The following is a 25,000-nucleotide window of genomic DNA, read 5'->3' on the forward strand; positions in this document are numbered from 1 at the left end:
ATACTTTTATTTTAATAAATGTTGCTTACTGCAAGTTTTGGATGATTCTTTTATATCTTCATTGCTTTCAGGTTTATCTTAAGGTATTTTCGCACCCAGCATCACAAAATGCATCTGAATAAACATTGCCGGACAGCAAATAGAGACTCAAACATTGCTTAGAAAATATTTTTCATTTTTAACCTCGTATATAGTATGCACTAGGAATTTTGACCTTTAAATTTTGGGAAAAAAATGCAGATTATACTCGAGGAATTACGGTAATTACTGGGGAATTTTTTTTTCCAGAAAAATGTATACTCAGAGTTTCTTCATTGTCTGCTGCCTTTCCAGTCTGTTGTGTTTCATCAGTGCAGGAGGTATGTTACTTTACTAAGTATTTACCAGTTCATTTTAAAGATGTGATTAAAAAAAAAAAAAAAAAAAAAACTGGCTGCTATTTCTAGTAGGTCAAACCTCATTGGATTATTGATATTGTTAATATTATAGTTGTTGCTGCTGTTATTCCTTTTATTGTTGTTACTGCTGAAGTTTGCCATCCTGTTGTCATTATTGCTATAGTTATTGTTGGTGTTTTTATGGTGACTTCTGCTTTTGTTGTTATTATTGTTGTTATTTCTGTATTTGCTGTTGTCATCACTGCTGCTGTTGCTGCTGCTGCTGCAGCAGCCATTGTTACAATTACTGTTCACGAGAGTAGCTGTGTGAAAAGTGCCACACCTTAGCAGTTGAGGGAACCTGTGGAAGAGGTAGACCCAGGAAGACCTGGGATGAGGTGGTGAAGCACAACCTTTGAACATTAGGCCTCACCGAGGCAATGACTAGTGACCGAGACTTTTGGAAATATGCTGTGCTTGAGAAGACCCGGCAAGCCAAGTGAGACCATAACCTCGTGGCCTATGCTAGGGATGTAACCAGCCCACTTATGCATACCTTTCCTTCATTAGACACTAAACTCTGCTTGCGAAGACCTGTTGAGGCAAGTGAAATCGAAATCGAAATCAAATTTGATGACTGGCATCCATGCTAGTAGAGCACTAAGAGCACCATCTGAGCATGATCGTTACCAGAGCGGCTAACTGGCTTCTGTGCTGGTGGCATGTAAAAAGCACCATTCAAGCATGATTGTTACCAGCGGCGCCTTACTGGCACTTGTGCTGGTGGCACGTGAAAAAACTTTCAAGTGAGGTCATTGCCAGTGCTGCTGGACTGGCTCCTGTGCAGGTAGCATGTAAAAAACACCATTTGAGTGTGGTCATTGCCAGTACTGCCTGACTGGCCCTCATGCTGGTGGCATGTAAAAGCACCCACTCTTGGAGTCGTAGGCATTAAGAAAGACATCCAGCTGTAGAAACTCTGCCAGATCAAGATTGGAGCCTGATGCAGCCATCTGGTTTGCCAGTCCTCAGTCAAATCGTCCAACCCATGCTAGCATGGAAAGCGGACGTTAAATGATGAAATGATGATGATGTTGGTGTTTAGCCCTGTGTCAGCCCTGATTGAGCAATCCTATAATCAAAGGCATTTCAATCATGTCCATCCAGCCATTTTAGTGTATCTAGGACTACATTATCAAATGTGACCTTTCCTTATTGATTTAAATTTTCAAATTTTGGCACAAGGCCAGCAATTTCGGGGAGGGGTAAGTCAATTACATTGACCCCAGTGCTCCTTTTATCAGTACTTATTTTATCGATCCTGAAAGGATTAAAAACAAAGTCAACCCTGGTGAAATTTGAACTCAGAACATACAGATGGATGAAATACCGTTAAGTATTTTGCTTGGCATGCTAACAATTCTGCCAATTCATTGCCTTGAGTCCTTTCCTTTTTAAGACTAATAATGTGGAATGTCATTTCAGGGAGATTTAGTTGCTGCTTCTAGCAGGTTGACTGACTACATAGAGGTTCCTTTGTTGGCTTGGCTCACTACAATAACAGAAGATATTGTTGTTGCTGTTATTGTTGCACCCTTGGAAGTATCAAAATTATGGTCAGTTATAACTATAGCTTAACTTAGTTGTGTCAAGCTGACTGCAAGCCAGATCTGTTCCATGACAATATTTAATCAAGGTGCTGGTTCAATTTTATTAAAAAAAAAATTGAAAGCCTTATAGAAAAATGTTTTAAATATTCTGTAAAATATATATCATTGGCATGGGCTCAGAATTAGAGCCTGACAGGAATTGGGATTAACATCTGTTCTGATCAAATCACTGCACCTTAAGGAATCATTCGTTATCTCAGTTACTGAAAAAGAAGCTTATGAATCCATATATCAAAAGGAGTGAGCTATTTCCCCTTAACTTTATCAATACATAAGAGATTTTTTTATTTTTGCAAAATTGTGCACATGTTCATTTCAATGGAGTCCAGTGATATTACATGAATGCTACTGAAAGGCTTTGTAACTGAAACTGTGCAAGCAATAGACTTCTTAAGAACTGTAGAATTGTACATATCCATCTTTGAGCAATTTCTATCTCTTTGCACATTCATAGGAATTAATAGGACTATATATACACTACGTGGTGTATATACACATTTCTGCAGACAAACTATTCTAATATTTCCTTCCTTACTTCTCAAAATAAAGAGGTCAAATCCTGTACACTATAGATCTCTATTGCAAGCAGACCTGGACACAATGCAGCAGTGGATCATGGACTGGCAACTCAAGCTGGCTGTGGACAAATGTACTACCATGCATTTTGGGAGGAGAAACCCAGCGTCCACCTACTCCCTCCACAACACTAGTCTCAAAAAGTCTTCATGTGAATGTGACCTGGGTGTTATTGTCGACAGTGATTTGAGTTGGACAAAACACATCGCTAAAATTGTCAAGAAGGCTGAGGGTGTCTTGGCATCACTCGCCAAATCCTTTGTGAACCGCTCTCCGGCTATCTATCTGCGGCTTTATATAGCTATGGTAAGACCTCACCTAGAATTTGCATCACCGGTCTGGAACCCCTATCTTGCCCAGGACATCAATCGACTGGAAGCTGTTCAGCGACGTGCAACCAAAAGAATACCCTCCATCAGGCATTTGCCATATCCTGAACGCCTTACTTCCCTGGGCATGGACACATTGAAACTCCGACGTCTGGCAGCTGACTTGGCAGACACCCATAAAATTATCAACCATCGTACAAACAATAACACTGAGCACCTTTTCAAACTCCACCCATCTAACACCCGTGGACATATTTACAAAGTAAGAAAACAGCACAGCTCCCATGACTTCAGGAAACATTTTTTCACGCTGAGAGTTGCTGAAGCATGGAACAAACTGCCGGCATCGGTTGTTAGTTGTCGGAGCACTGCATCCTTCAAAACGTCCATGCTTCCTGAGATTCGCCAACACTACACTTGATTTTCTCCCCTCCATACACACACAAGCATGTATCTGACTCATACATTGTTCGCTTTCCAGACATTTCTACATTACTGCATGTACTTTATATGCACTTTCTGACAAGTTGTGGTGCACCTGAGCACTGTATACAATAATTTCATTATTATTATTATTTTACAGTTGATAAAGTTGTTATAATATATATTGACCTATTTAGCCATTTAGTTTTGCCTACATTATGGCTCATAAAATCTAGTTTATGCTTCAATATAGCCCACAAAGCCAAAAAAGTTTGATACCACTGGTTTAACTACTGCACACAAAATATCATCATCATCATCATCATCATAACCATTTAACATTCATTTTCCATGCCTGCATGAGTTATATGATTTGAACAGATCTGAGGATATCATAATATTTGAGCTATGATCTTTCTAAATTATTGAAGAGTATTGAAAAGGTGTTTTATTGATCACTGAAAATGAACAATATTTCACATCTTATTTTTAATTTGTTTCAGTCATTGGGCAGTGGCCATTCTTGGTACCACAGCGAAAGGTTTAGTCAAATGAACTGACCCCAGCCGTTTAAGTCTGGTACTTATTCTACTGGTCTTTTTTTTTTACCAAAATGCTAAGTTACAGGGATGTAAACAAACCAGTATGGAGGAATGGAGGGATGGATGGATGCATTGAGGGGCTACATCGTGCTCCCTGTCAGCTTTGGCATGGTTTCTATGACTGGATGTCCTTCACAATGCCAGTGTATTTTTTCATGCTACCAACACTAGTACAGTTGCCAAGTAACTTGCAAGACAGGAAAGAAGTGAAGGTAAAAAGGGGAAAAGGGAAAACCCTCTTGACTAAGTGGCAGCAGTAGTTGAAAGAGTAAGAAAGTGATTTAATGTCAAGTTCAAAGAGCTCCTTTGCTATAGAAAAGATACATAGTTATTCCACATCATCATCATCATCATCGTTTAACGTCCGTTTTCCATGCTAGCATGGGTTGGACGATTTTGACTGAGGGCTGGCAACCAGATAGCTGCACCAGGCTCCAATTTTGATCTGGCAGAGTTTCTACAGCTGGATACTCTTCCTAACGCCAATGTATATAAAAATGGGTGTATCTGGGAAAGCTAAGATGGTAGTGATGTGGTACCAGAGCAAAAACCCTGAATAGTTCCTGAAAATATTAGAGGTGACAGAGATGCTAGAACAAATATAACTCAATGAAATAAACATAATTGTCTAGTTTGTATTACTTCAGTACACGTATCAATAATAATCCCTTCTACTATAGGCACAAGGCCTGAAATTTTGGGGGAGGTGGCTGGTTGATTACATCAACTCCAGTGTTCCACTGGTACTTAATTTATCAACCCTAAAGAGATGAAAGGCAAAGTCAATCTCAGTGGAATTTGAATTCAAAATGTAAAGACAAATGAAATTCCACTAAGCATTTTTCCCAGCATGATAATGATTCCGCCAGCTCACCACCTTCATATATTAATAATAATAGTAATAAAATTAATTGATATGGTAACTGTTGCTTGTTATTTCCCTTTACATTCTGAATTCAAGTTTCACCTGGACCCACTTTGAATTTCATCTTCCTGGGGTTCATAAATTAAGTTCCAACCAAGTACTGAAGCTGATATAACTAATTATAACCTCCCATGAAACGTGTTGCTCTGTCTCTATCTTAAAAAAATTGTTGTTTCTGTTTTCTTTAAGTTTACAGTGCTACATCAGAAGATGCTCTATATCAAATCATTTCTCTTGTATTTTAGATCCACCATCCTGTACACATAAAGGAGTCACTCATAAACATGGTGATGAATGGGGAGAGAAGTGTGTCAAATTTGGCTGTCAGCAGGGTAAAGTTAAATTAATAAATGCAGGTAAGACTTGTTGGCTATATTAATTTCATTTAGGAATGTATGTGCTTTGTAAATTCTAGTTCCACAAATACAATGCAGTTGTAGAGAAGAAAGTGAACAGACATGGTTGTGTGGGTAAGGAGCTTATTTTGCAACCATGGGGTTTCCAGTTTAGCCCCACTGTTTGGCACTTTGGGAAAGTGTCTTCTCCTATAGCTCTGGGCATTCTAAAATACTATTAAATTTCATTCAATTTTAAAAAAAGGTAAAATCGGACAGAACTTATGGGATGACCTAATAGTTCTTAAATTTGACAGAAAGGAGTAGGCTGGTTCGTTGGTGTAATCGGTAACACACTTAGTCCTGTTAACAAAGGGATGTAGGTTTGAGTCTCATGTGTATGGGAAAGCCTACTTTTTTCTGTTGTGTGGCTTATACGCCCCATTATTAGACCATTTTCCTTAGTCATTTGCTTTAAGCTTAAAAAATATACCATTATTATTATTTACATATATATATGTGTGTGTGTGTGTATTTATATATATATATATATATATATATATATACTAGCTGGATTCGTGAAAACTTCATGGTAAACATAAAAAAATGTAAGCATCTGTAAATTGTGTACTGGTGCCATGAAAAATGTTTCTATATTGTGACATTTACAGTAATATCCAATAGAATATGGTAGTTAATTATATTGTTGGAAAGTGAAAGTAGCATCCAATATTTGCTGTGGTTAAGTATCTGTATACTCTGAAAATACTGATAAACATTTAAAAACAAACTCACTCTCTCTCACTTTAACACTCACTTAAAGTATATTTCCTCTGCTTAACACTTTTTAGTGTTATTTTTCTTTCTACCTCTCCCTTTGAGTGTAGAAAAGTAACAGGTATTTGCTGAGAGAGAGAGACAGACAGAAGGAGAGAGAGAGAGAGAGTGCATAAGAGAGAAAGAGAGAGAGAAGCAGACAAGACAGAATAACAGACAGACAGACAGATAGATAGATAGATAGTAGATAGATAGATAGATAGATAGATAGATAGATAGATAGATAGATAGATAGATAGATAGGCTGCTGTTAGGACTGAATTAACACCCATAGTGACCCTAATGACTAAAATGATTTTCCTGCCTCTGTATTGGGTCTTTTTTTGTTTTCTTCCAACCACTTGAAAGCTTATCTTCCTCCAGTCCACTCATCTAGCCAAAATTAGTTGTAGCTGTAATTCAAAGGGGCCAGCCTTGTCACATTCTGTGTGAGGCTGAATCTCCCTGAGAACTATGTTAATTAATTTTGTCCTCATGTGGTAATGAAAAGTGAAAGTGACATCCAATATTTGCTGTAGTTATTTGTCTTTGATTTACTAATGTGTCTATGTATCTACTTTTCTTTCGATGTATGCATCAGTCTACTCTGAAAATACTGATTAATATTCTTCCGCTCTTCCTTTCACTCACCACTCACTCTTTCTCTTTCTCTCTCTCTCTCACTTTGCACCTCTGGCTTTCTTTGTACCTCTCCCTTCAACCTTTTTACCTTTTCCTTTGAAGTAAGTGTGACACACTACAGGTATGTACAAAAACAAACAAAACTAAGCATATTAATATTATTGATTTATGTCTGTGTTTGTCCCCACCCCCACCACCACCACTTGATAATTGGTGTTGCTGTGTTTACATTCACATAACTTAGTGGTTTGGTAAAAGAGGTCAATGAAAAAGTACCAAGCATAAAAAAGAAAGAACTGGTGTTGACTTATTTGATTGAAATTCTTCAAGGCAGTGCCGTAGCATGGCTGCAGTCTGATGACTGAAATAGATAAAAGAACCACTAAATTCCTTAGTAAAACTTAAAGCTAAAGGAGGTAACCCTTGTACCTCTCACGGTCACTTTATCTGCTAGAAATAACAACCCAAATGCTTTTAAATCAGATCCCAATGCTGGATGTTCAAGAACCAAATGAAGGGCAGATTTTCAATCCTGGGATCATCCTGATTCCAAAAAGGTAAGAAAAAGGTCTATGTAGAGCAAATGTAGACTGAGACACAGGGATCCCAGACAGACAGAATTTCTTCATCATCATCATTTAATGTCTGTTGTTCATGCTGGCATGGGTTGGATGATTTGATAAGGGCTGCACCAGACTTCAGTCTGATTTGGCATGGTTTCTATCGCTGGATGCCCTTCCTAACGCCAACCACTCATAGAGTGTAATGGGTGCTTTTACGTGCCACCAGCATGGGTGCCATTTGCGTGACACCAGTATCTGCCATGACTGCAATTTTGCTTGGCTTGATGGGTCTTCTTCTCAAGCATGACATAATGCCAAAGGTCTCAATGGGTTTTCTTCTCAAGCATGTCATAAAGCCAAAGGTCTTGGTCAGGCCCAACACTTGAAAGGAGCTCAGCCACTTTGCCTCCGTAGGACCCAAAATCACTTTTATTAATATAGATGTAATAGTTGTAAACTAAAAAATTAACTTTCATTTTCTTTATTACAGCTTGTGACAGTGGTGCTATATGCAGAGCAATAGGTAGTCACTGGACAAATTATTGCATTGCTTACACTTGCCTCCATAAAAATGGTAAATTAGTCGTTAAGAAACTTAACATGCGTAAGTTGAGTGAATTGTTTCAAATTATTAAATCATTTAATTTTTTTTCTTTCAAATGTTTATTCTTTTATTCTTTTACATGTTTCAGCCCTAAGGTTGTGGCCATGCTAGAGCACTGCCAATTCATTTATTTTAACCAAAACTAAATATTATAGATATCTATCCATGTAGATATCTAAAGTCCTTGTCAGTATTTAACAGAAGTAAATAACTACATTTATTACATTTCAAGAACTGCAGTTGGCTGAATCAAGTGTCAAACAGTTGACTTAGGTATTAACACTTCATATCCAGTCTGTAGAGCTCTGTGACCATACTCAAAATACTTAGCTCTCAAATAAACCAAACATCTAAAATGAAATTGGGACCATGGATGGTGCATCTTTCTGCATTGGAGAGCAAAAATATTCTTCATTAGCTTGCAGTACTGCAATGAAACCCTTCATTGAATATTGTTCAGAAAAGTGGATCATTTTTACCAATCTGCCTTGCTTATTTTTTGCAGGACAAAACCTACAGGTGGTGCTCTTATGATCCAATGTCTTATGAGACACACACGTATCTATGCCAATGTTTAATTTAAATTTCATTTTAAATCATTACCATCATCATAATTTAACGTCCATTCTATCATAGGTTGGATGGTTTGACCAGGGTTGTTAAGCTGCACCAGACTCCAGTCTGATTTGGCATGGCTGGATGCCCTTCCTAACACCAACCACTCCAAGAGTGTAATGGGTGCTTCTGTGTGTCAGTTGCGTGACAACTGTGTATCTTCCATGACTACAAATTCACTTGGCTTGATGGATCTTCTTCTCAAGCACAGCATATTGTCAAAGGTCTTGCTCATTTGACATTGCCTCTGTGAAGCCCAATGCTTGAAAGGTGCTTTTTATGTGACACAAGCATCGGCCACATTGCCTCCATGAGGCCCAACACTCAAAAGGTGCTTTTTACATGCCACTGGTAGGGGTGCCAGTTGTGACACTGACAATTATTTCACTTGGCTTGAGAGGTCTTCTCAAGCATGGCATATTGCCAAGTCTCAGAAACTAGTCATTGCCTCTGTGAGGTCCATGTTTCACCAGCTCATCCCATGCCTTCTTGGGTTTCCCTCCACTGTTAGAGATTGGCACTTCTTCAAACAGCTGTCCACATTCATCCACATCACATGACTAAACCAGTGCAGTTGTTTCTCTCGCACACATCTGATGCACTTATACTCAACTTTTCTCTCAAGATGCTTATACTGTCATACATGCACACTGACATTATACATCCAATGAAGCATACTTGCTTCATTTCTTTCAAGCTTATGCATGTTCTTGGCAGTTACAGCTCATGTAGCATGGCTGTTTGCACACAGGCATCATACAATCTACCTTTCACTCTGAGGGAGAAGCCCTTTGTTACCAACAGAGGTAGCTCTCTGAACTTTGCCCACCCTATTCTTATTCTAGCAGCTATGCTCTCAGAGCATCCACCTCCACTACTGACTTGGTCACCTAGGTAACAGAAGCTACCAACTACTTCTAGCTCACCCCACTGACATTTGATGGAGTCTATTTTCTGTACATTTGTATTATTTATTGTACCTATGCACCATCCACACACAAAAACTAGTTTCCCTGTTAACCTCCCTCTGATATTGTTGCACCTCTTATGTGCCCATAGCTTACACCAGATACATCTTATGGATTTTCTACCTATGCCTTTTCTACAGATTGAACAGGGCCATCTACCTGAAAGGATTTTCTGATTTGTCTGCTTTCCTACTTACTAAGACTTTGGCTTTTGCTAGATTAATTTCTTCTCTAGTTCTGAAACACTGAAGGATTTGTTGCTGTTTAGTCTCAAGGCCACCATGATTAAACAGATTTATGATCAAAGGCATTCCAGTTGTGACCATTACATCTTAATTTCTGATATGTATTCCAATGTTTCCTTTTTATTTTTTAAAAGATGGTAGTGTAATTTGAGGAAAATTTGGCTGTTGTTTTTAGCAGGCTAAATGACTCTGTGGTGGCCCTCCTTATTGACTGTATATATCACAAGTTCCTATTCCATTTCTCAAAACTAAAAGCTGTCATAGAGTAGTAGGGTGTCAATATTTAGTTATGTCAATTTTAATTATAGGCTCAAATTCCATCAAAGTGAACTGAACAAAAAAGTAATTAGATGAGATTAATTCAACTATATACAAAATGTTAAAAATCAATATTATCAAAAGAACTATTGAATGAAAATTTTTAAATTCTTGATTAGCATTAATCAATAACATCATCATCATCATCCTTTAATGGCTGTTTTCCATGCTGACATGGGTTGTACAGTTTGACCTGTGCTGGTAAACCAGAATGCTGCACCAGGTTTGAGTCTGATTTGGCTTTGTTTCTACAGCTGGATACTCTTCCTATTGCCAAATGATTTACAGTGTGTGCTGGGTGCCGTTAACATGGTGCTGCCATGAGTGCTTTCCACATGGCACCAGTACAGGACTCTTGCAGGCCAATCCTCTTCACCAGGGGGAGTGGCCTCAATTAATTGAAACTTCTTGGTTCACTGTATTAACCATGTAAGCATATAATTTCCTATTTGTTTTTTATAAAGCAGCTGTCTTTTTATTATTATTCTTTCTTATTACTTGAAAAGCTTTGTTGTAATTTTTCATTCTCAATTCATTTGAGTGGGTAGAAAAATAAAAGGATTTTTCTTTAAACCTACTTCAGGATGTGAAGGACATGACCATAAATGTCACAAATTTGGTGAAACGTGGAAGGATAACTTACATGGAAAATGTACAGTACGAAAATGTGTAAATAAAGGCCATTTTGCTGTAACAATTAAGGTATCTGGTAAGTAAAGATTTTTTTGTACTTTTTGTAAAGAGCACTAATTAAAGTGGCTGAAAATTATGCAATTTACATATTTCATTTTTCTGAATGTGAACAGTAAGACAAATTGTCAACATTTAAAAAATTTGTGGATGACAAGATTATTCTTAAAATGATCTAATTGTATCTAAAATAATTGGATAATATGGAAATATAAAAATTTCATACAGAAGCATAATTTTTTTGGCTGTGGCAAAATAGAATCTAACATTTCAAGCAGAACATTTTGTCAGAGATTATAGGTAGCCTTCCAACTGGAGATTTAGCAATTTATATAAGAAAATCTTTCCATCCAAGACAACAAACTCCCAGTATTCCAGTTCATATAGCTGTAAATAGGTACAATGTGAATTGTTTTATTTTATCATTTCTATAAACATGCTTTTTATACAGTTTTTGTTTTCTTCTTTCAGATTGTTAGATATAGATTTAACATAAAATTGAACTTTCTTGCTGATGCAAGCCATCATCAGTTTTCTAGTACTATACAAATTTTATCTCATCTACTGGTCTTTGCCTGTGATATTGTATCCAAGAAATAAATTTTATTCAAAATTTTGAACCAAAGTTTTAGTTAATTGTAAAAATTTAACCAGTTTTATTTGTATCTTTTTCTGAAATATTTTTCTGTATATTAGTGTGAAAGATACACTTTCTCTTTCATACACACACACACACATAAATGCAGGTATGCCTGTATAATTGAGAAGTTAGCTTTGCAACTTTGTGGCTTCAGGTTTAGTCCCACTGCATGAAACTTTGAGCAAGTGTCTTCTATTGTAGCCCTTGGCTGACCAAAGTCTTGTGAGAAGTGGATTTGGTAGAGGTAAGCTGAAAGAAGCCAGTCTTGTGTGAGTGTCCCCATACATGTTTGTGACCCCTTGTCATGACATCATGCAATAGTTTGTAAATAAGCATCATTGTCATGTAAGTGATGTCCTTTATTTCCAATCTTCCACAGGCAAGTATTTTCTTGCTTGGAAACAGGTGGCAATTGGCAAGAGGAAGTGCATGCAGCTAGAAGAAATTTTCCATGACAAATTCTGTCAGACCCATGCAATGTTAGTTAAGTAAACATTAAAATTATATTGAGACAAAGAGACATAAAAATATACACGACAGGCTTCTTTTAGGTTTTGTGTACCAAATCCATTCACAAGGTTTTGGTCAGCCCAAGACTATAGTAGAGGACACTTGCTCAGGGAATGTAATGTGATGTATCATTTTACAGTAGAAGACAGTTGCCCAAAGTGACATATGCTGGAACTGAATCCAAACTATATTTATATTGAGCTGATTGCATACTGTGCTGAGGTGCACCACAACTAAAAACAGTGTCTTCTGAGAGAGTATTTGTCAATTGCTCCTCAGGGAAGACATACCCATTCTTGTTGCAATATATGTATATATATATATATATATATATATATATATATATATATATATATATATATATATATATATATGAAGAGTTTCTGCAGTTTGTTTACCAAATACTACTTACTATGTACTGGTCAGGTAATGTCTTGGCAAGACTAGGTTGCTTTCCATGTGTTGATTCCCACATCTGCATTCAACTCACTACTTCAGCCTTGCTATGAAAGTAGAGTCCATAGAATCTCAGTATTCTTTTCAAGAGGTAACTCTTGGAAGATTACATTAAGGACCTGGTATGTTGTATGGGGCTACCATTTGATGAGTTTGGCTGTATGGTACTATCTCTCAGTGGTGACAGTGAGTCCTTTGAAATTTTGGCAGGAGTACTTTAAGGTGACACTCTTGCCTGCTTCCTATTTGTAATAGGACTACACTATGCAATGAAAGAAGCAAAAAAAAAAAAATCCATCAGCTTTAGACCACAACAAGCACACAGCAGATAGCAGCTGGCATTCTGCAGTGCCACTCGGATACAGATTATGCTGATGTGCATTACAGATTGGGCATGCATACAAGTAAGGACAAAATGAAGTACATGATTTCTTATATCTGGGCTTGTAGGTTGATACAAGTGAGAAGGCCATCAAAACTTGCATTGCTAAAACATGATAGACACCATTTGGAAATGAAATCTAAACAGGGTTGAAGATAAGCTTCTTTGAAGCAACAACAGAAACTATGCTCTTATACAGCTGTGCTACATGGACTTTAACTAAGGCACTGAAAAGAAAACTAGATGGAACAATTAATTCAAGGCAACTTGAATAAAGATTCTTGCATTGCAGGAGCAAACCCAAAACCATACTATTAAGTTCCCTCCAAAAACATGCGTGATTAAGATGAATATATAATTCAAAGATTCAAACATTTTTTCAGTTTTAATGATAAAATAAACATATGTACATGAAACTTGAAAACAAAAACACACGGAAGTAAATTTTTGTATGACAAAATAAATTATAGAAACAGGTTAAAAATAACAAATTTAAAGCCCATTTTTTACTATTTTTTACTGCATCGAGGTTTCCTTGTCCTTTTAGTGATGCTATTTTCAGAACCATTATTAGTAATTAATTCTGGAAAGTCATTATCATTACAAATGTCTATCTCCTTTGAATTATCATTTTTTTCAACTTCCTTAAAACAGGTAATATCTAAGTTGTTGAATGAATTTTGATCAAAAATTATTGATTCTTTCTTCTCATGTCTTGCCTGAAATGGATGAAGAAATAAATAATTAAGAAATTAAACATTAAAAGATCAAGACAATAAAATAGATAAATTAAATATTGATGACTCCATGGGCTCTTGCAGTTTGTGAAAAGATTAACTTTCTTGATGATAGTGTTAATAACTTAAATCTCAAATTATTAGAAAATATACAAAAACAGAGAAATTTAATTAATTGTATATAACAATGTATTTTTGGTTTAACATCACTGCCTGATCCACGAGAGCCTTTAGTGGAGTTAACTTGCAAGCATTTTAACACCTCTTTCCATCCTGCAGATATTTAGGTTAACCCTTTTCTTACTATATTCCTATTGAGATACACTGCCTCAGTTTCAACAAAATTTTGCAGTTGTTTGGAACATATATTTCAAATTTTGGCACAAAGTCAGCTATTTTGGGGGAGCAACTAAGTCACTTACATCGACCCTAGTGATCAACAGGTACTAATTTTATCGACCCCCAAAAGGATGAAAGACAAAGTCGACCTTGGTGGAATTTGAACTCAGAATGTAAAGATGGATGAAATACTGCTAAGCATTTTGTCCAGCATATTTACAATTCTGCCAGCTTGCCACCTTCGCTTGGAACATATATTAACATAAAATCATGATGGAAGGTTTTAATTTATCACTATAAAACAGTAAGTTTGTATTAGAGAACCAGAGATATTCTCAAGTGGTTTGGTATCAAAATAGTTAATCATTAGTTATATGTATCTCACGAAATCTGGGAAGGTCTCCAAAAGTAAAACAAAAAAAAACCCTGTGCCTTCTTACATTAAAAAAGAAAACCAAAAACCAAACAAAAAAAAAATGGTAGACTTGCTTTGAAACAATTCATAATTGAAGGAAATCTAATTCAGTCAGAATAATATGGTGAGAGATCAAAATATTTTAGAAAAAACCCAGCAATACAATGTTACATATTGTTGTTGCTTAGTCATAAGTCATACCACAATTGTGTAAACCTATGATCAAAGGACTTCCAGCCAAAACCAACCTGTTCTTTTATTAGGTAGTGTACATCCAGGAACACATTCTCCAATGTGCTCATCCTCTTTTAAGACTGTAGAGTATGATTTGAGGAGGATATGGGTTGCTGCTTCAAGTATATTCAGCGACCACAAAGTAGTCCCTTTGTTAGCCTGATAGAATGTTATATAGGATTCATAGACTCTAAGGTGCATTATATAGTTTCTCTGCCTTTATTTTATTAAATTTTCACTATAAAAGGTATCTATTTTGAGTATTGATAAATGTATAAGGTTTGACTAAGTATTATAAGAAGTAGTACACAAGAGATGTAGTGGAATTACAAGTAGGCTAAGAGAAAGGGTAGACCTCATATGCAGCAGATGCACAAGAGCACTAAGAGCCCCCATGAAACAGATTCTCTCGAGATGCCCAGATGGTTCCCTAGAAATAGTGAACAGCTTTTGTTACCTAGGTGATCTAATTAACAATAGAAGTGTGTGCTTTGAAAGTCCAATGTCAAATTAAGAAAAGGGTGGAAAAAATTTAGGGAACTACTATCTCTCTACTCATAACAATAGAATTTTTCTCTCGGAGTGAAGGGTAGATTGTATGTTGCCTGTGTACAAACTGCAACACTGTAAGATATGGATGTTGAATGCATAAGATTTGTGTAAACTAGAAAGAAATGAAGCTAGCATGTTCTGCAGTATATGTAATGTTAGTATATATGAACAACATAGCAGAGAAGAACTGGAAGGAAAACTAAATATAAAAGGAACCGAGTGTAGAGTATGAAAGAGAAGACTACAATGGTACAAGCATGTGATGCTTATGAAGGATGAGAGCAGCATAAAGAAGTGAAAAAGGGAATCTCATGAAGACATGGGATGAAGTGGCTAAAGCTGATCTTAGGAATGTTGAATCTCTGTTAGGAAAGGCCTCCAGCTGAGGACATGATGCAAAGAATGGAACCTTTTGAGAGAGAGAAATGGTTTTCCAGTTAGTCTAGGAGGGCAGCAATTGAAAATAAGAACAGACTCAGACTGTGGTGACCCATCCAGCCATAGAAAACAGAAATAGAAGTGATAATGATAGCTGAGAGAGCATGTGTGATTTTCACTGAATCAAAGTTATATGAGATCTTTGACTGACAGATCTTTACGTACAAAAATAATTTTAAAGAATAATCTAGGACCTACCACCAAATATTCTGACAGTTAAAAAAATAAAATAAATGTGATATATAAAAAAAATTAAAAAAAACAAAACAAAACATTCAAAAGTTGACAACATACAAGATTTTGAAGATTGTCTGATCTGGTGGAACATAGTGGTTGATAACATTTTGGTTGTTGTTCACACAAAACTTCATCTGATACTTTGTGTGATTGCTGGAATGAAAGTTGTCCTGGTTTGGTTACTGTTCCTGAAGACTTTGACAGACCTCGGCCTATACCTGAATTATTCTGGAATACAAGAAATATGAAACATAAATAAATTACTTGCAGCTTCAATGTCCCAATATTTAAAAATTTTATTTGGTTTACTGACTTTTATTTGTTATTTGTATTATGGATGGGAAAACTTTTGGAGTAAAATAAATGCAAAAAACCATTTCATTTCATTCCTGTAGTAAACACCACGGAACAAAAAGTAAGCTTCTTGACTACTTCAGTAGCCTTAAGAGGTTGCCCTGATAAATATTAGCATGAATAATACATTTAGTTTGCAGGAGTTGGACCAAATATTTCAAAGTTCATTCTCACAGAGGAAATAACATTAAGATATGGATGAACCAAAGAGGCACTGGATACCTTTTGTCATAGGCCTGCTTAGTGCAGTTAGAGCAAAGCTAAACAACAACAATAAAACAAGAGGAGTACAGGGTAAAGTTATGATGATAATGAAAAACATGTTTGCTAAGAAAGATTTTGAAGGTTTTCCAAGATTGGTGAAATTGATGTGACTGATGTCTGAACATCTGCAAAGCTGAAACTGTTGTCTTATTTAAACTGTTTCCCTGCTAAAAAAAACTTAAGGTCCACATGGCAGTGTTAAACTGAAAATACATTGTTATAACAAATTAATAAAATTTCTGTATAGTGTCTGAAATAATTTTTATGAGAATTTAAATTTAATTAAAGGTGATGATGGAATGTGACTAAGGTTAAGGTGCTAGAACAATCATTAGCTTTCATTATCTTAATAACTCTTATCAAGAAAGGCAGGGGAATTAACTGCCACACTGAATTATTTGACTAAATTCATCAGCATCATTATCATCATCATTTAATGTCCATTTTCCATGCTGGCATAGGTAGATGGTTTGACAAGAGCTGGCAAGTTGGAGTGCTGTATCAGGCTCCATTGTCTGCTCTGGTATGGTTTCTATGGCTGGATACCCTTCCTAACACTAAATTATATCAATAAAAATAGAATAAGAGGAAGTTAAGTCTGCTGATTTTTGGCAGAAATGTTTCATCATTGTTAGACCGCTTTAGTCAAAAATAATTTAACTATTACTGCAGATCTTTAATGATTCAAGGTGTATATAGGAAATTTTTGTGAATGAACACAGTATAGTTTTATAACTTTAAGAAATGATTAGGATGGTGTGAGGGCAAATACCCAGGAATGCTTACTGCATATGAAAAAACAATAAGTGGATGTTAACATAGATAATGTAAAGAACAAAAGAATTTCTATAAACTTTAGCAGAAACAGAAATGCCTGCAAATTAATATTTGATGGAAAAATATAGATGCCAATGAACTTTCTGAGGACTGTACTTGTTTAATGTAAGGACTAAAGTGGAAATGACTAAAAGATAAGGAGCAAGCACAACATACTAAGCAGGTTTGAACAAGGTAGTACACAAGTATTTTTCCCATGGGTATAAATTAAAAGAAACGGCTATAACTAAAACTACATTGTAGTCTATTAGCTTGGACTTACGTCTACCCTATAAAACTTACCCAAGATATTGTAATAAAAAGATGGGCTCAATTATTTCCAATGCCATCAACATTATAAATAACTGCAGTTGGGATAAATACAGTAATAAAGAAAGAATATTAAAGGGGTTTGAGAGATTGTGTAAATCTACAACCAAGAGACTGGTCCAAATGTTTGTAGTAACCGGCTTACTATACAGAAATCCTTGTAAAAGTGCATGGTGTGGCACCAAGAAATGAGGTTAATTCATAATTTAATTCTAAAGGGGTGCCAACTGCATATCTAAGTAATAAAATGGTGGGGTTTGATGATTTAAAATGATTTCAACTTCAAAAATAATTAAAGTAAGGTAATAAGATAAAATAAATTTAGTCAGCAGTTGAGTAAGGAAGAGAGACAACTCCATCTTCACCTTTTTATAATAATCTGTCTTTTCTTGGATTTACCTGTACACCAGAATCTACCAAAGATATCGAATGTTACAAGAACTAATACTTAAAATGATAGAAAGGGTAGGGTGATGGACAAAAGGCTTTGTTACTTAGCTTTGTCCTCTGGATCAATTCAATCAATGATAACACTGCTAAAATCGTTGTAATTGATTGAATTATGGCCAACTTTGCCTTTCATCCTTCCAGGGTCAATAAAATAAAGTATCAGTCAAGTTAATGGGTGGATGATCTTGACTAACCTCCCATCTATTCAAAATTGCTGACCTTGCGCCTAAATCTGAAACCATTGTTATATTCATCAATAATAAAGAAATCATTTAAAAATCATTATAAGAAGCTTGCTTCCCAGCCATATGGTTCCGGGTTCAGTCCCACTGTGTGGCAGCTTGGGCAAGCCTCTTCTACTATAGTCTCGAGTTGAGCATAGCCTTGTAAGTGGATTTGGTAGAGGGAAACTGAAAGAAACCTGTTGTGTGTGTGTGTGTATATATGTAATAATGTGTCTGTGTCTTTGTGTCTGCGTTTGTCCCCCCCCCCCCAACATTGCTTGAAAACTGATGTTTGTGCATTTACATCCTTGTAACTTGGCAGTTTGGCAAAATAGAACAATAGAATAAGATCTGGGGTCGATTTCTTTGACTAAAACCCTTTAAGGTAGTGCCCTTACATGGCCACAGTCAAATGACTGAAACAAATAAAAAAAATATACTGAGCTACTGACATCAGTTAAATCAACTGCAGTCTGACCCCCAAAATTTTTGGCCCCTTGTGTCTCTGTTTGAAATCATTAACCCTTTTGTTACCATATTTCTGTTGAGATGCTTTGTGTTTCTTTCAATTAATTTTAAATATAACAAAGAATTTTGTAAAAAGCTAGTGTTAGGAATACAAATTTTGACTAAGGTTTGTTGAAAGGTTTTAATTCAGAATTTTTAAAAACAAGGCATTTGTACTACAGAGCCAGAGGCGGTTTCAGGCGGGTTGGTATCAAAAGGGTTAAAGTAACATGAAATAATCAATTAAACAATGATAATGTTAAAGATGATAACAATTAACAAGTGTTGGTGAGCTGGCAGAGTCGTTAACACACTGGGCAAAATGCTTAGCAGCATTTCACCTGTTTTTACGTTCTGAGTTCAAAATCTGTCGTGGTCAACTTTACCTTTTATCCTTTTGGGGTCAATAAATTAAGTCCTGGTCTAGCACTGGAGTCAATGTAATCGATAAGTCCCCTCCCCACAAATTTCAAGCCTTGTGCCTATAGTGGAAAGGAAATTTTCATTGAAAATTATATTTTAAGTACCCATTTCTTCTTATAGAAACCACACCTTATTAGATGCAGTTCATTGATTAACAAAAACCAATTTAAATTAATAGAATCACTGGGTTCAAAGATGCACAATTCTCATCCCCATTCTACTGACAACAGGTTTCAAATCTACTTCACAGTCAAGCACTTATTGTTAAGAAAGACTTACAGAAAAAAAATTTGCCCTGACAATATGGTTCATAGATGAGAATCAGATATTCTCCATATAGAATACATTTAGTGGTGCTCAAGAGAATTAAACTTGAGTGGGTATAGGAATAAATGTAGGGATAAGCAAGTTAGACAGGTCAATATATGAAGTCTCACTATATTAATACAAGAAATGCATACAAAAAAGGTCCGACTTACACACAATACAAATGAAATAGAAGATTAACCCTCTTGATACCAACCCGGCTCTGTAGTACAAATGTCTTGTTTTCATAAGTATTGAATTAAAATCTTTCACCAAACCTTAGTCACAATTTATGTTCCTAACACTAGCTTAATGATAACTAAGTTCTTTTATTAAATTCTTTGTTATATTTAAAATTAATTGAATGAAACACAGCATCTCAAAATAAATACGGTAACGAAAGGGTTAAAGTAGTTGAAGAAAAGTATTACAAATCCAGTAGCTGTTTCTGGGGGCTCAGCAGTCCAAAATAATGTTTGTAGATTGATTCCATCATAGGAAGAGATGAGCTTCTGTCTTCAGGGAAGAGATCTTGCATTTGAGATATTAAAGGCAACAAAACCAAACTGCATCTCCTTTCTCAAACTGTATCTTTTCCCTTCTTCACATTTCCTCCTCATACACTATGATGATCTCCTACTCCCCAATCCTGTCCTCATTACGCTGCTCACTGTATCGTCGCTTCCCCACCCTCTATATACCCAGGTCCTCATCAATCACAGCTGTTACACATTCATATCTATGTGTATGCGTAGGCATACGTGTGTAGAATACATCCCCACTTTTGACACAGTTCGTACTGTTTACTAATAAAATAGTGCCAAAAGTGGGGATGTATTCTACACACGTACACCCATGCATACACATAGATATGAATGTGTAACAACAGCATTCTCCACGCCCACTCCCTACTCATGCTTCTTGGCAATACCTGACCACATATATTATGACCTCCATACCTTGTGGGTATGTCCTGCCACTATTTACCTCTCTCTCCTTACTCTGCCATCCCAGCTATGCTCTGATCCCTGTTCCTTGCAAGTATACTCTGGTACCTTGCTGCCATCTCTCTCTTGCCCTCTTGCTGTCTCGCATTCTCTCTCTCTTTTCCCCTGCTCTTCCCACTGGCTGGGTAACCATGTATCTCCTCTACAGCAGCACGTTTCTGCCCTCATTCTTGATCACTCTCCCTCCTTCTCTTGCTCTTCCTACCCTGGTTAGGTAACCATGTATCTCCAGTTTTCTGTCTTATTTCATCATCATCAGCAGCATCATCGTTTAATGTCCATTTTCCAGGCTGGCATGGGTTGAACAGTTTGACAAACCAGAGGACTGCACCAAGCTCCATTGTCTCTTTTGGCATGGTTTTTACAGCTGGTTACCCTTCCTAATGCCATCAAATTTATGCTGGCATGGACAATGGATGTTAAATGATGATGATTATGTCAGATACAGGACTGGTTATTTTGAAAAAAATTATTCTAAAAGTTTTCGGTGTACTAAGAAGTTCTCATTTTATCAGCCAAGAAAGGCGAAGTTAATTTCCATGGGAATTAAATTCAGGAGGTATTGTGTTTGCACTCTCCTGATTCTACCAACCACCCAACACCATTGATATCTCCTCCAGTGAACAAACCTCTTTGTGGTCACTTGGCCTGCTAGAAATAGTAGCCAATATCCCTCTAATCACACATTACTGTCTTAAAGGAAATACATCTTACACAATGTAGTCCTTGATATACAAGATAGGATGCCCATAGCTAGAACAATTATCATGTGCTTGATCAGGGCTGACTGGAAGGTGGGGATTAAACAACAAAAGCTGGTTTTTCTGTACAGAGAGAATAAATTAAAGCTAACTTTGTTGGTTTACATAGGTCAATGCACAACTTACCTTATGTGGTATAATGAAGAATTTGGGTAGTTTGGGAATGGTCATCTCTTCCCGGCGTTTCTTTCGTCCAAATGAACAATTGGTAGGAATAGGGTCATCGATGGAATAAAGTGGATCTGCAGGATTGAGTTCATTGACAAAGTTATCAGAATGAAAGTCCGTGTTCCAAACTGTCCAGTGTGATTCCATTTAAACTACTGACCGAAGCAGAAAATAAATAATGATGAAACAAAAATTTGTGGAAAAGAACGGTGCAAGATTTAACGAAGCAATATAGCTAATATTTTTTCTGCCAAGGTCAACTTTGCCTTTCATCCTTTCGGGGTTGATAAATTAAGTACCAGTTGCGTACTGGGGTAGATCTAATTGACTGACCCCCCCTCCCCCAAAGTTTCAGGCCTTGTGCCTAGAGTAGAAAAGAATATATCTAATATTTGTAAATCTCAAGTTTGCTTGCAAGGCATTCTTTTGTTTTGACTCATAAAATCACGACACAGTACTCAGTAATTTTCGTGTCAGTTGATGTATCGAAAAGGAAAGAGAAAACTAATGGGTTGTACATACGTGCGTGCTTGTTCCTCTCTCTGTGTGTGTGTGTGTACTTGTTCTGTTTTTATGCATTTATGTGTTGTGGAATGTAGATATAACAAAATTACTGATTTTACATATACATATAAAGGAGGTAGGAACAAATATGCAAGGCTTTTTTTCAAGTTTAAAATGCAACATTGTTTGCGTCATTTTGTTATATCTAGGCATAGGAGTGGCTGTGTGGTAAGTAGCTTGCTTACCAACCACATGGTCCTGGGTCCAGTCCCACTGTGTGGCACCTTGGGCAAGTGTCTTCTACTATAGCCTTGGGCCGACCAAAGCCTTGTGAGTGGATTTGGTAGACGGAAACTGAAAGAAGCCCATCGTATATATGTAGATGTATATATATATATATATATATATATATGCATGTGTGTGTATATGTTTGTGTGTCTGTCTCTCCAACATAGCTTGACAACCAATGCTGGTGTGTTTACGTCCCCGTAACTTAGCGGTTCGGCAAAAGAGACCAATAGAATAAGTACTAGGCTTACAAAGAATAAGTCCTCGAGTCAATTTGCTTGACTAAAGCAGTGCTCCAGCATGGCCACAGTCAAATGACTGAAACAAGTAAAAGAATAAAGCGTATCTGTATTCTATGAGATGACATCTGGTGTACCACAGGGATTTGTTCTTGGCCCCCTTTTATTTGTTGCACATGTTAATGACATAGATGCCAACTTAAAGAATACCAAAGTGCTGAAATATGCAGATGACATCAAGCTGTACCAGGAAATAAAGAGGACAGATCCTGTACACTATAGATCTTTATTGCAAGCAGACCTGGACACAATGCAGCAGTGGATCATGGACTGGCAACTCAAGCTGGCTGTGGACAAATGTACCACCATGCATTTTGGGAGGAAAAACCCAGCGTCTACTTACTCCCTCCACAACACTAATTTCAAAAAGTCTTCGTGTGAACGTGACCTGGGCATTATTGTGGACAGCAATTTGCGTTGGACAAAACACATTGCTAAAATTGCCAAGAAGGCTGAGCGTGTCTTGGCATCACTCACCAAGTCCTTTGTGAGCTGCTCTCCGGCTATCTATCTATGGTGCAGCCTCACCTGGAATTTTCAAAAACCGAGTACTGCTTTATGATTTTTCGAGTCAAAACAAAATAATGCCAGATCACACATAAAGTGAGAGTTTATTCAATGCAAAACTTAATATCTAATAATTTTTCAAAACTTGCTAAAAAAAACAAACAAACAAAAAAAAACTGGCTTTGTGGTAAGTAGCTTGTTTACGAATCACATGGTTCCGGGATCAGTCCCACTCCGTGACACCTTGGGAAAGTGTCTTCTACTATAGCCTCGGGCCGACCAAAGCCTTGTGAGTGGATTTGGTAGACGGAAACTGAAAGAAGCCCGTCGTATATATGTGTGTGTATATATATATATATATATATATAATATTAATTAGAGACAAAACCACTATTATGCAAATCAAATAAAGAAAGACTTAATCCAATACATAAAAAATTTTATATAAATTAAATATAATTAAGATATCCACTACGATCGTTTCTTGTCACTTTTATGGACATTCATCAGGTGGTTTCAAGACCTTCTATGCAATTTTGAACTATGAAGTGTGTATATATATGTGTATATATATATGTGTGTGTGTGTGTCTGTTTGTCCCCCCCCCCCAACATCGCTTGACAACCGATGCTGGTGTGTTTACGTCCCCGTAACTTAGCGGTTCGGCAAAAGATACCGATAGAAAAAGTACTAGGCTTACAAAGAATAAGACCTGGGGTCGATTTGCTCGAATAAAGGCGGTGCTCCAGCATGGCCGAAGTCATATGACTGAAACATGTAAAAGAGTACAGAGTATATACATTGGCGGGGGAGGTAAAGAATACGTACACCGCCCGTTTTCAGCATAACAAAATCCTAAACCCTTAACACCGGGTGTACGTATTCTTTACTTTCGCCTTCATCGGCTGCTTCCATATTTATCATAAAACACAAAGTACTATCATGCTTCCTGAAAAGTATAGATATACCACGGTATGTGTTTCAGCACCTAGAGAGTAGTGGGTGACGCGATGTATTGTTAAGTTTTGGATAGACTAGATACAATTTCTCTTCGTGGAAGGCATGAATATAACATTATACTGAATCCCTTCTATCTACTTCACATCCATGCCTGTCTATCTACTTCACAAAACAGACTTCAATGGCAAACAAAATTATAGTAACAATATGAGAAAAGAAAGCGATATTAATACGAGGCTTTTTAAAATATATTCAATGAAAGCAGAAGAAAAGGTATTAATGTATTTAAAATAATGATAATGAACGGTTTCAGTAATTCACAAATTCAATGTCCAATATTTACCGTAAATCCTCGAGTATAATCCGCATTTTTTCCCAAAATTTAACGAGTCTTTATTTGCTGTCCGGTAATGTTTATTCAGACACAAAGTTGGTAAAATAGTTTTTCCCACAAGGTTGAGGTTTTTCAGAGGTACAGCCCCCTAAAAATCCCCTGCGTATTATACTCAAGGGTGGACTATACTCGAGGATTTACGGTAACCATTTCCAGGAATCCAAGATAAAGATGAAAAGGGAAAGTCCTACCAGTATTTGAAACTAGAACCGAAACTATAGTGAAGCATTTAGGGTGACGACTCTAAAGCCAGTAACATTTAACACAAATATATATGTATATATAAAAGTCAATCGTATATTTCAAGAATACCGTATCACAATGTTAGGTTCTTCTATAATTGAATAACAAAAATAAATACCTTTTGCAATCAATGACAGGATATCATAATAAATATTTTCCTACACCGAGACGGCATGGTTTTGCTCAAACCAACAATTCTAAGTCGTTACATTTAATTGGCTGAGAGTAATTCTTTCTGACTAATCACATCTCACTTTACACTGCGAGTCGGTAGTATTTTCGGAATACTTTTCACTACGCTAAGCTTCTATTAAAGTTTGGAACCATGTCAACTCCTTTGACATATGCAGGAAAATTGAACGTACGTCCTCCGGAGAAAGGCAGCTTCCCTTTAGATCATGAAGGTAGTGTATCTCAGGTCGATTAGTTATCTTGATTACTTTTTACTTTAGTCAGTAATCCTCACCCGTGTTCTCAATGTAAACATTAACAAGCTCACTAATATTAATAAAAGTTGTCCTTACAATAAATAGGAAACAAAATCAAAGGTGAACATT

At 36.5% G+C, this 25,000-nt stretch overlaps 3 protein-coding genes across 7 annotated transcripts in view; 2 read left to right on the top strand and 1 right to left on the bottom strand.

Moving 5' to 3' along the window:
• Positions 1-11,323, top strand: part of LOC115223770 — a 12,750-nt gene extending 1,427 nt beyond the window's left edge. The window contains exons 2-6 of the mRNA XM_029794427.2: positions 289-359; positions 5,148-5,258; positions 7,749-7,862; positions 10,592-10,717; positions 11,170-11,323. Coding sequence (XP_029650287.1) covers positions 293-359; positions 5,148-5,258; positions 7,749-7,862; positions 10,592-10,717; positions 11,170-11,177 — 426 coding nt within the window. The 5' untranslated portion in view covers positions 289-292 and the 3' untranslated portion in view covers positions 11,178-11,323. The remainder of the gene's footprint in view (positions 1-288; positions 360-5,147; positions 5,259-7,748; positions 7,863-10,591; positions 10,718-11,169) is intronic.
• A 1,823-nt stretch (positions 11,324-13,146) lies between these two features.
• LOC115232654 overlaps positions 13,147-25,000 on the bottom strand; it is a 26,585-nt gene continuing 14,731 nt past the window's right edge. Inside the window, exons 1-4 of one of the 5 annotated variants that reach the window (XM_036500418.1) lie at positions 23,675-23,702; positions 21,207-21,403; positions 15,696-15,866; positions 13,147-13,405 (exon numbers count right to left, since the gene is read on the bottom strand). In XM_036500418.1, the coding sequence (XP_036356311.1) occupies positions 13,196-13,405; positions 15,696-15,866; positions 21,207-21,395 (570 nt within the window). In that variant the 5' untranslated portion in view covers positions 21,396-21,403; positions 23,675-23,702 and the 3' untranslated portion in view covers positions 13,147-13,195. Of the gene's footprint in view, positions 13,406-15,695; positions 15,867-21,206; positions 21,404-23,674; positions 23,703-24,561; positions 24,698-25,000 lie in introns of those variants that run through there. The other 4 variants (XM_029802667.2, XM_029802668.2, XM_029802664.2 and 1 more) reach the window with 4 other exon arrangements.
• The window catches only part of LOC115232655 (cytochrome c oxidase assembly protein COX19), an 18,678-nt gene continuing 18,397 nt past the window's right edge, over positions 24,720-25,000 (top strand). The window contains exon 1 of the mRNA XM_029802671.2: positions 24,720-24,847. Coding sequence (XP_029658531.1) covers positions 24,769-24,847 — 79 coding nt within the window. The 5' untranslated portion in view covers positions 24,720-24,768. The remainder of the gene's footprint in view (positions 24,848-25,000) is intronic.

Source organism: Octopus sinensis, linkage group LG2, assembly GCF_006345805.1.
Source record: "Octopus sinensis linkage group LG2, ASM634580v1, whole genome shotgun sequence".
In the NCBI taxonomy this organism is placed as follows: Eukaryota; Metazoa; Mollusca; class Cephalopoda; order Octopoda; family Octopodidae; genus Octopus; species Octopus sinensis.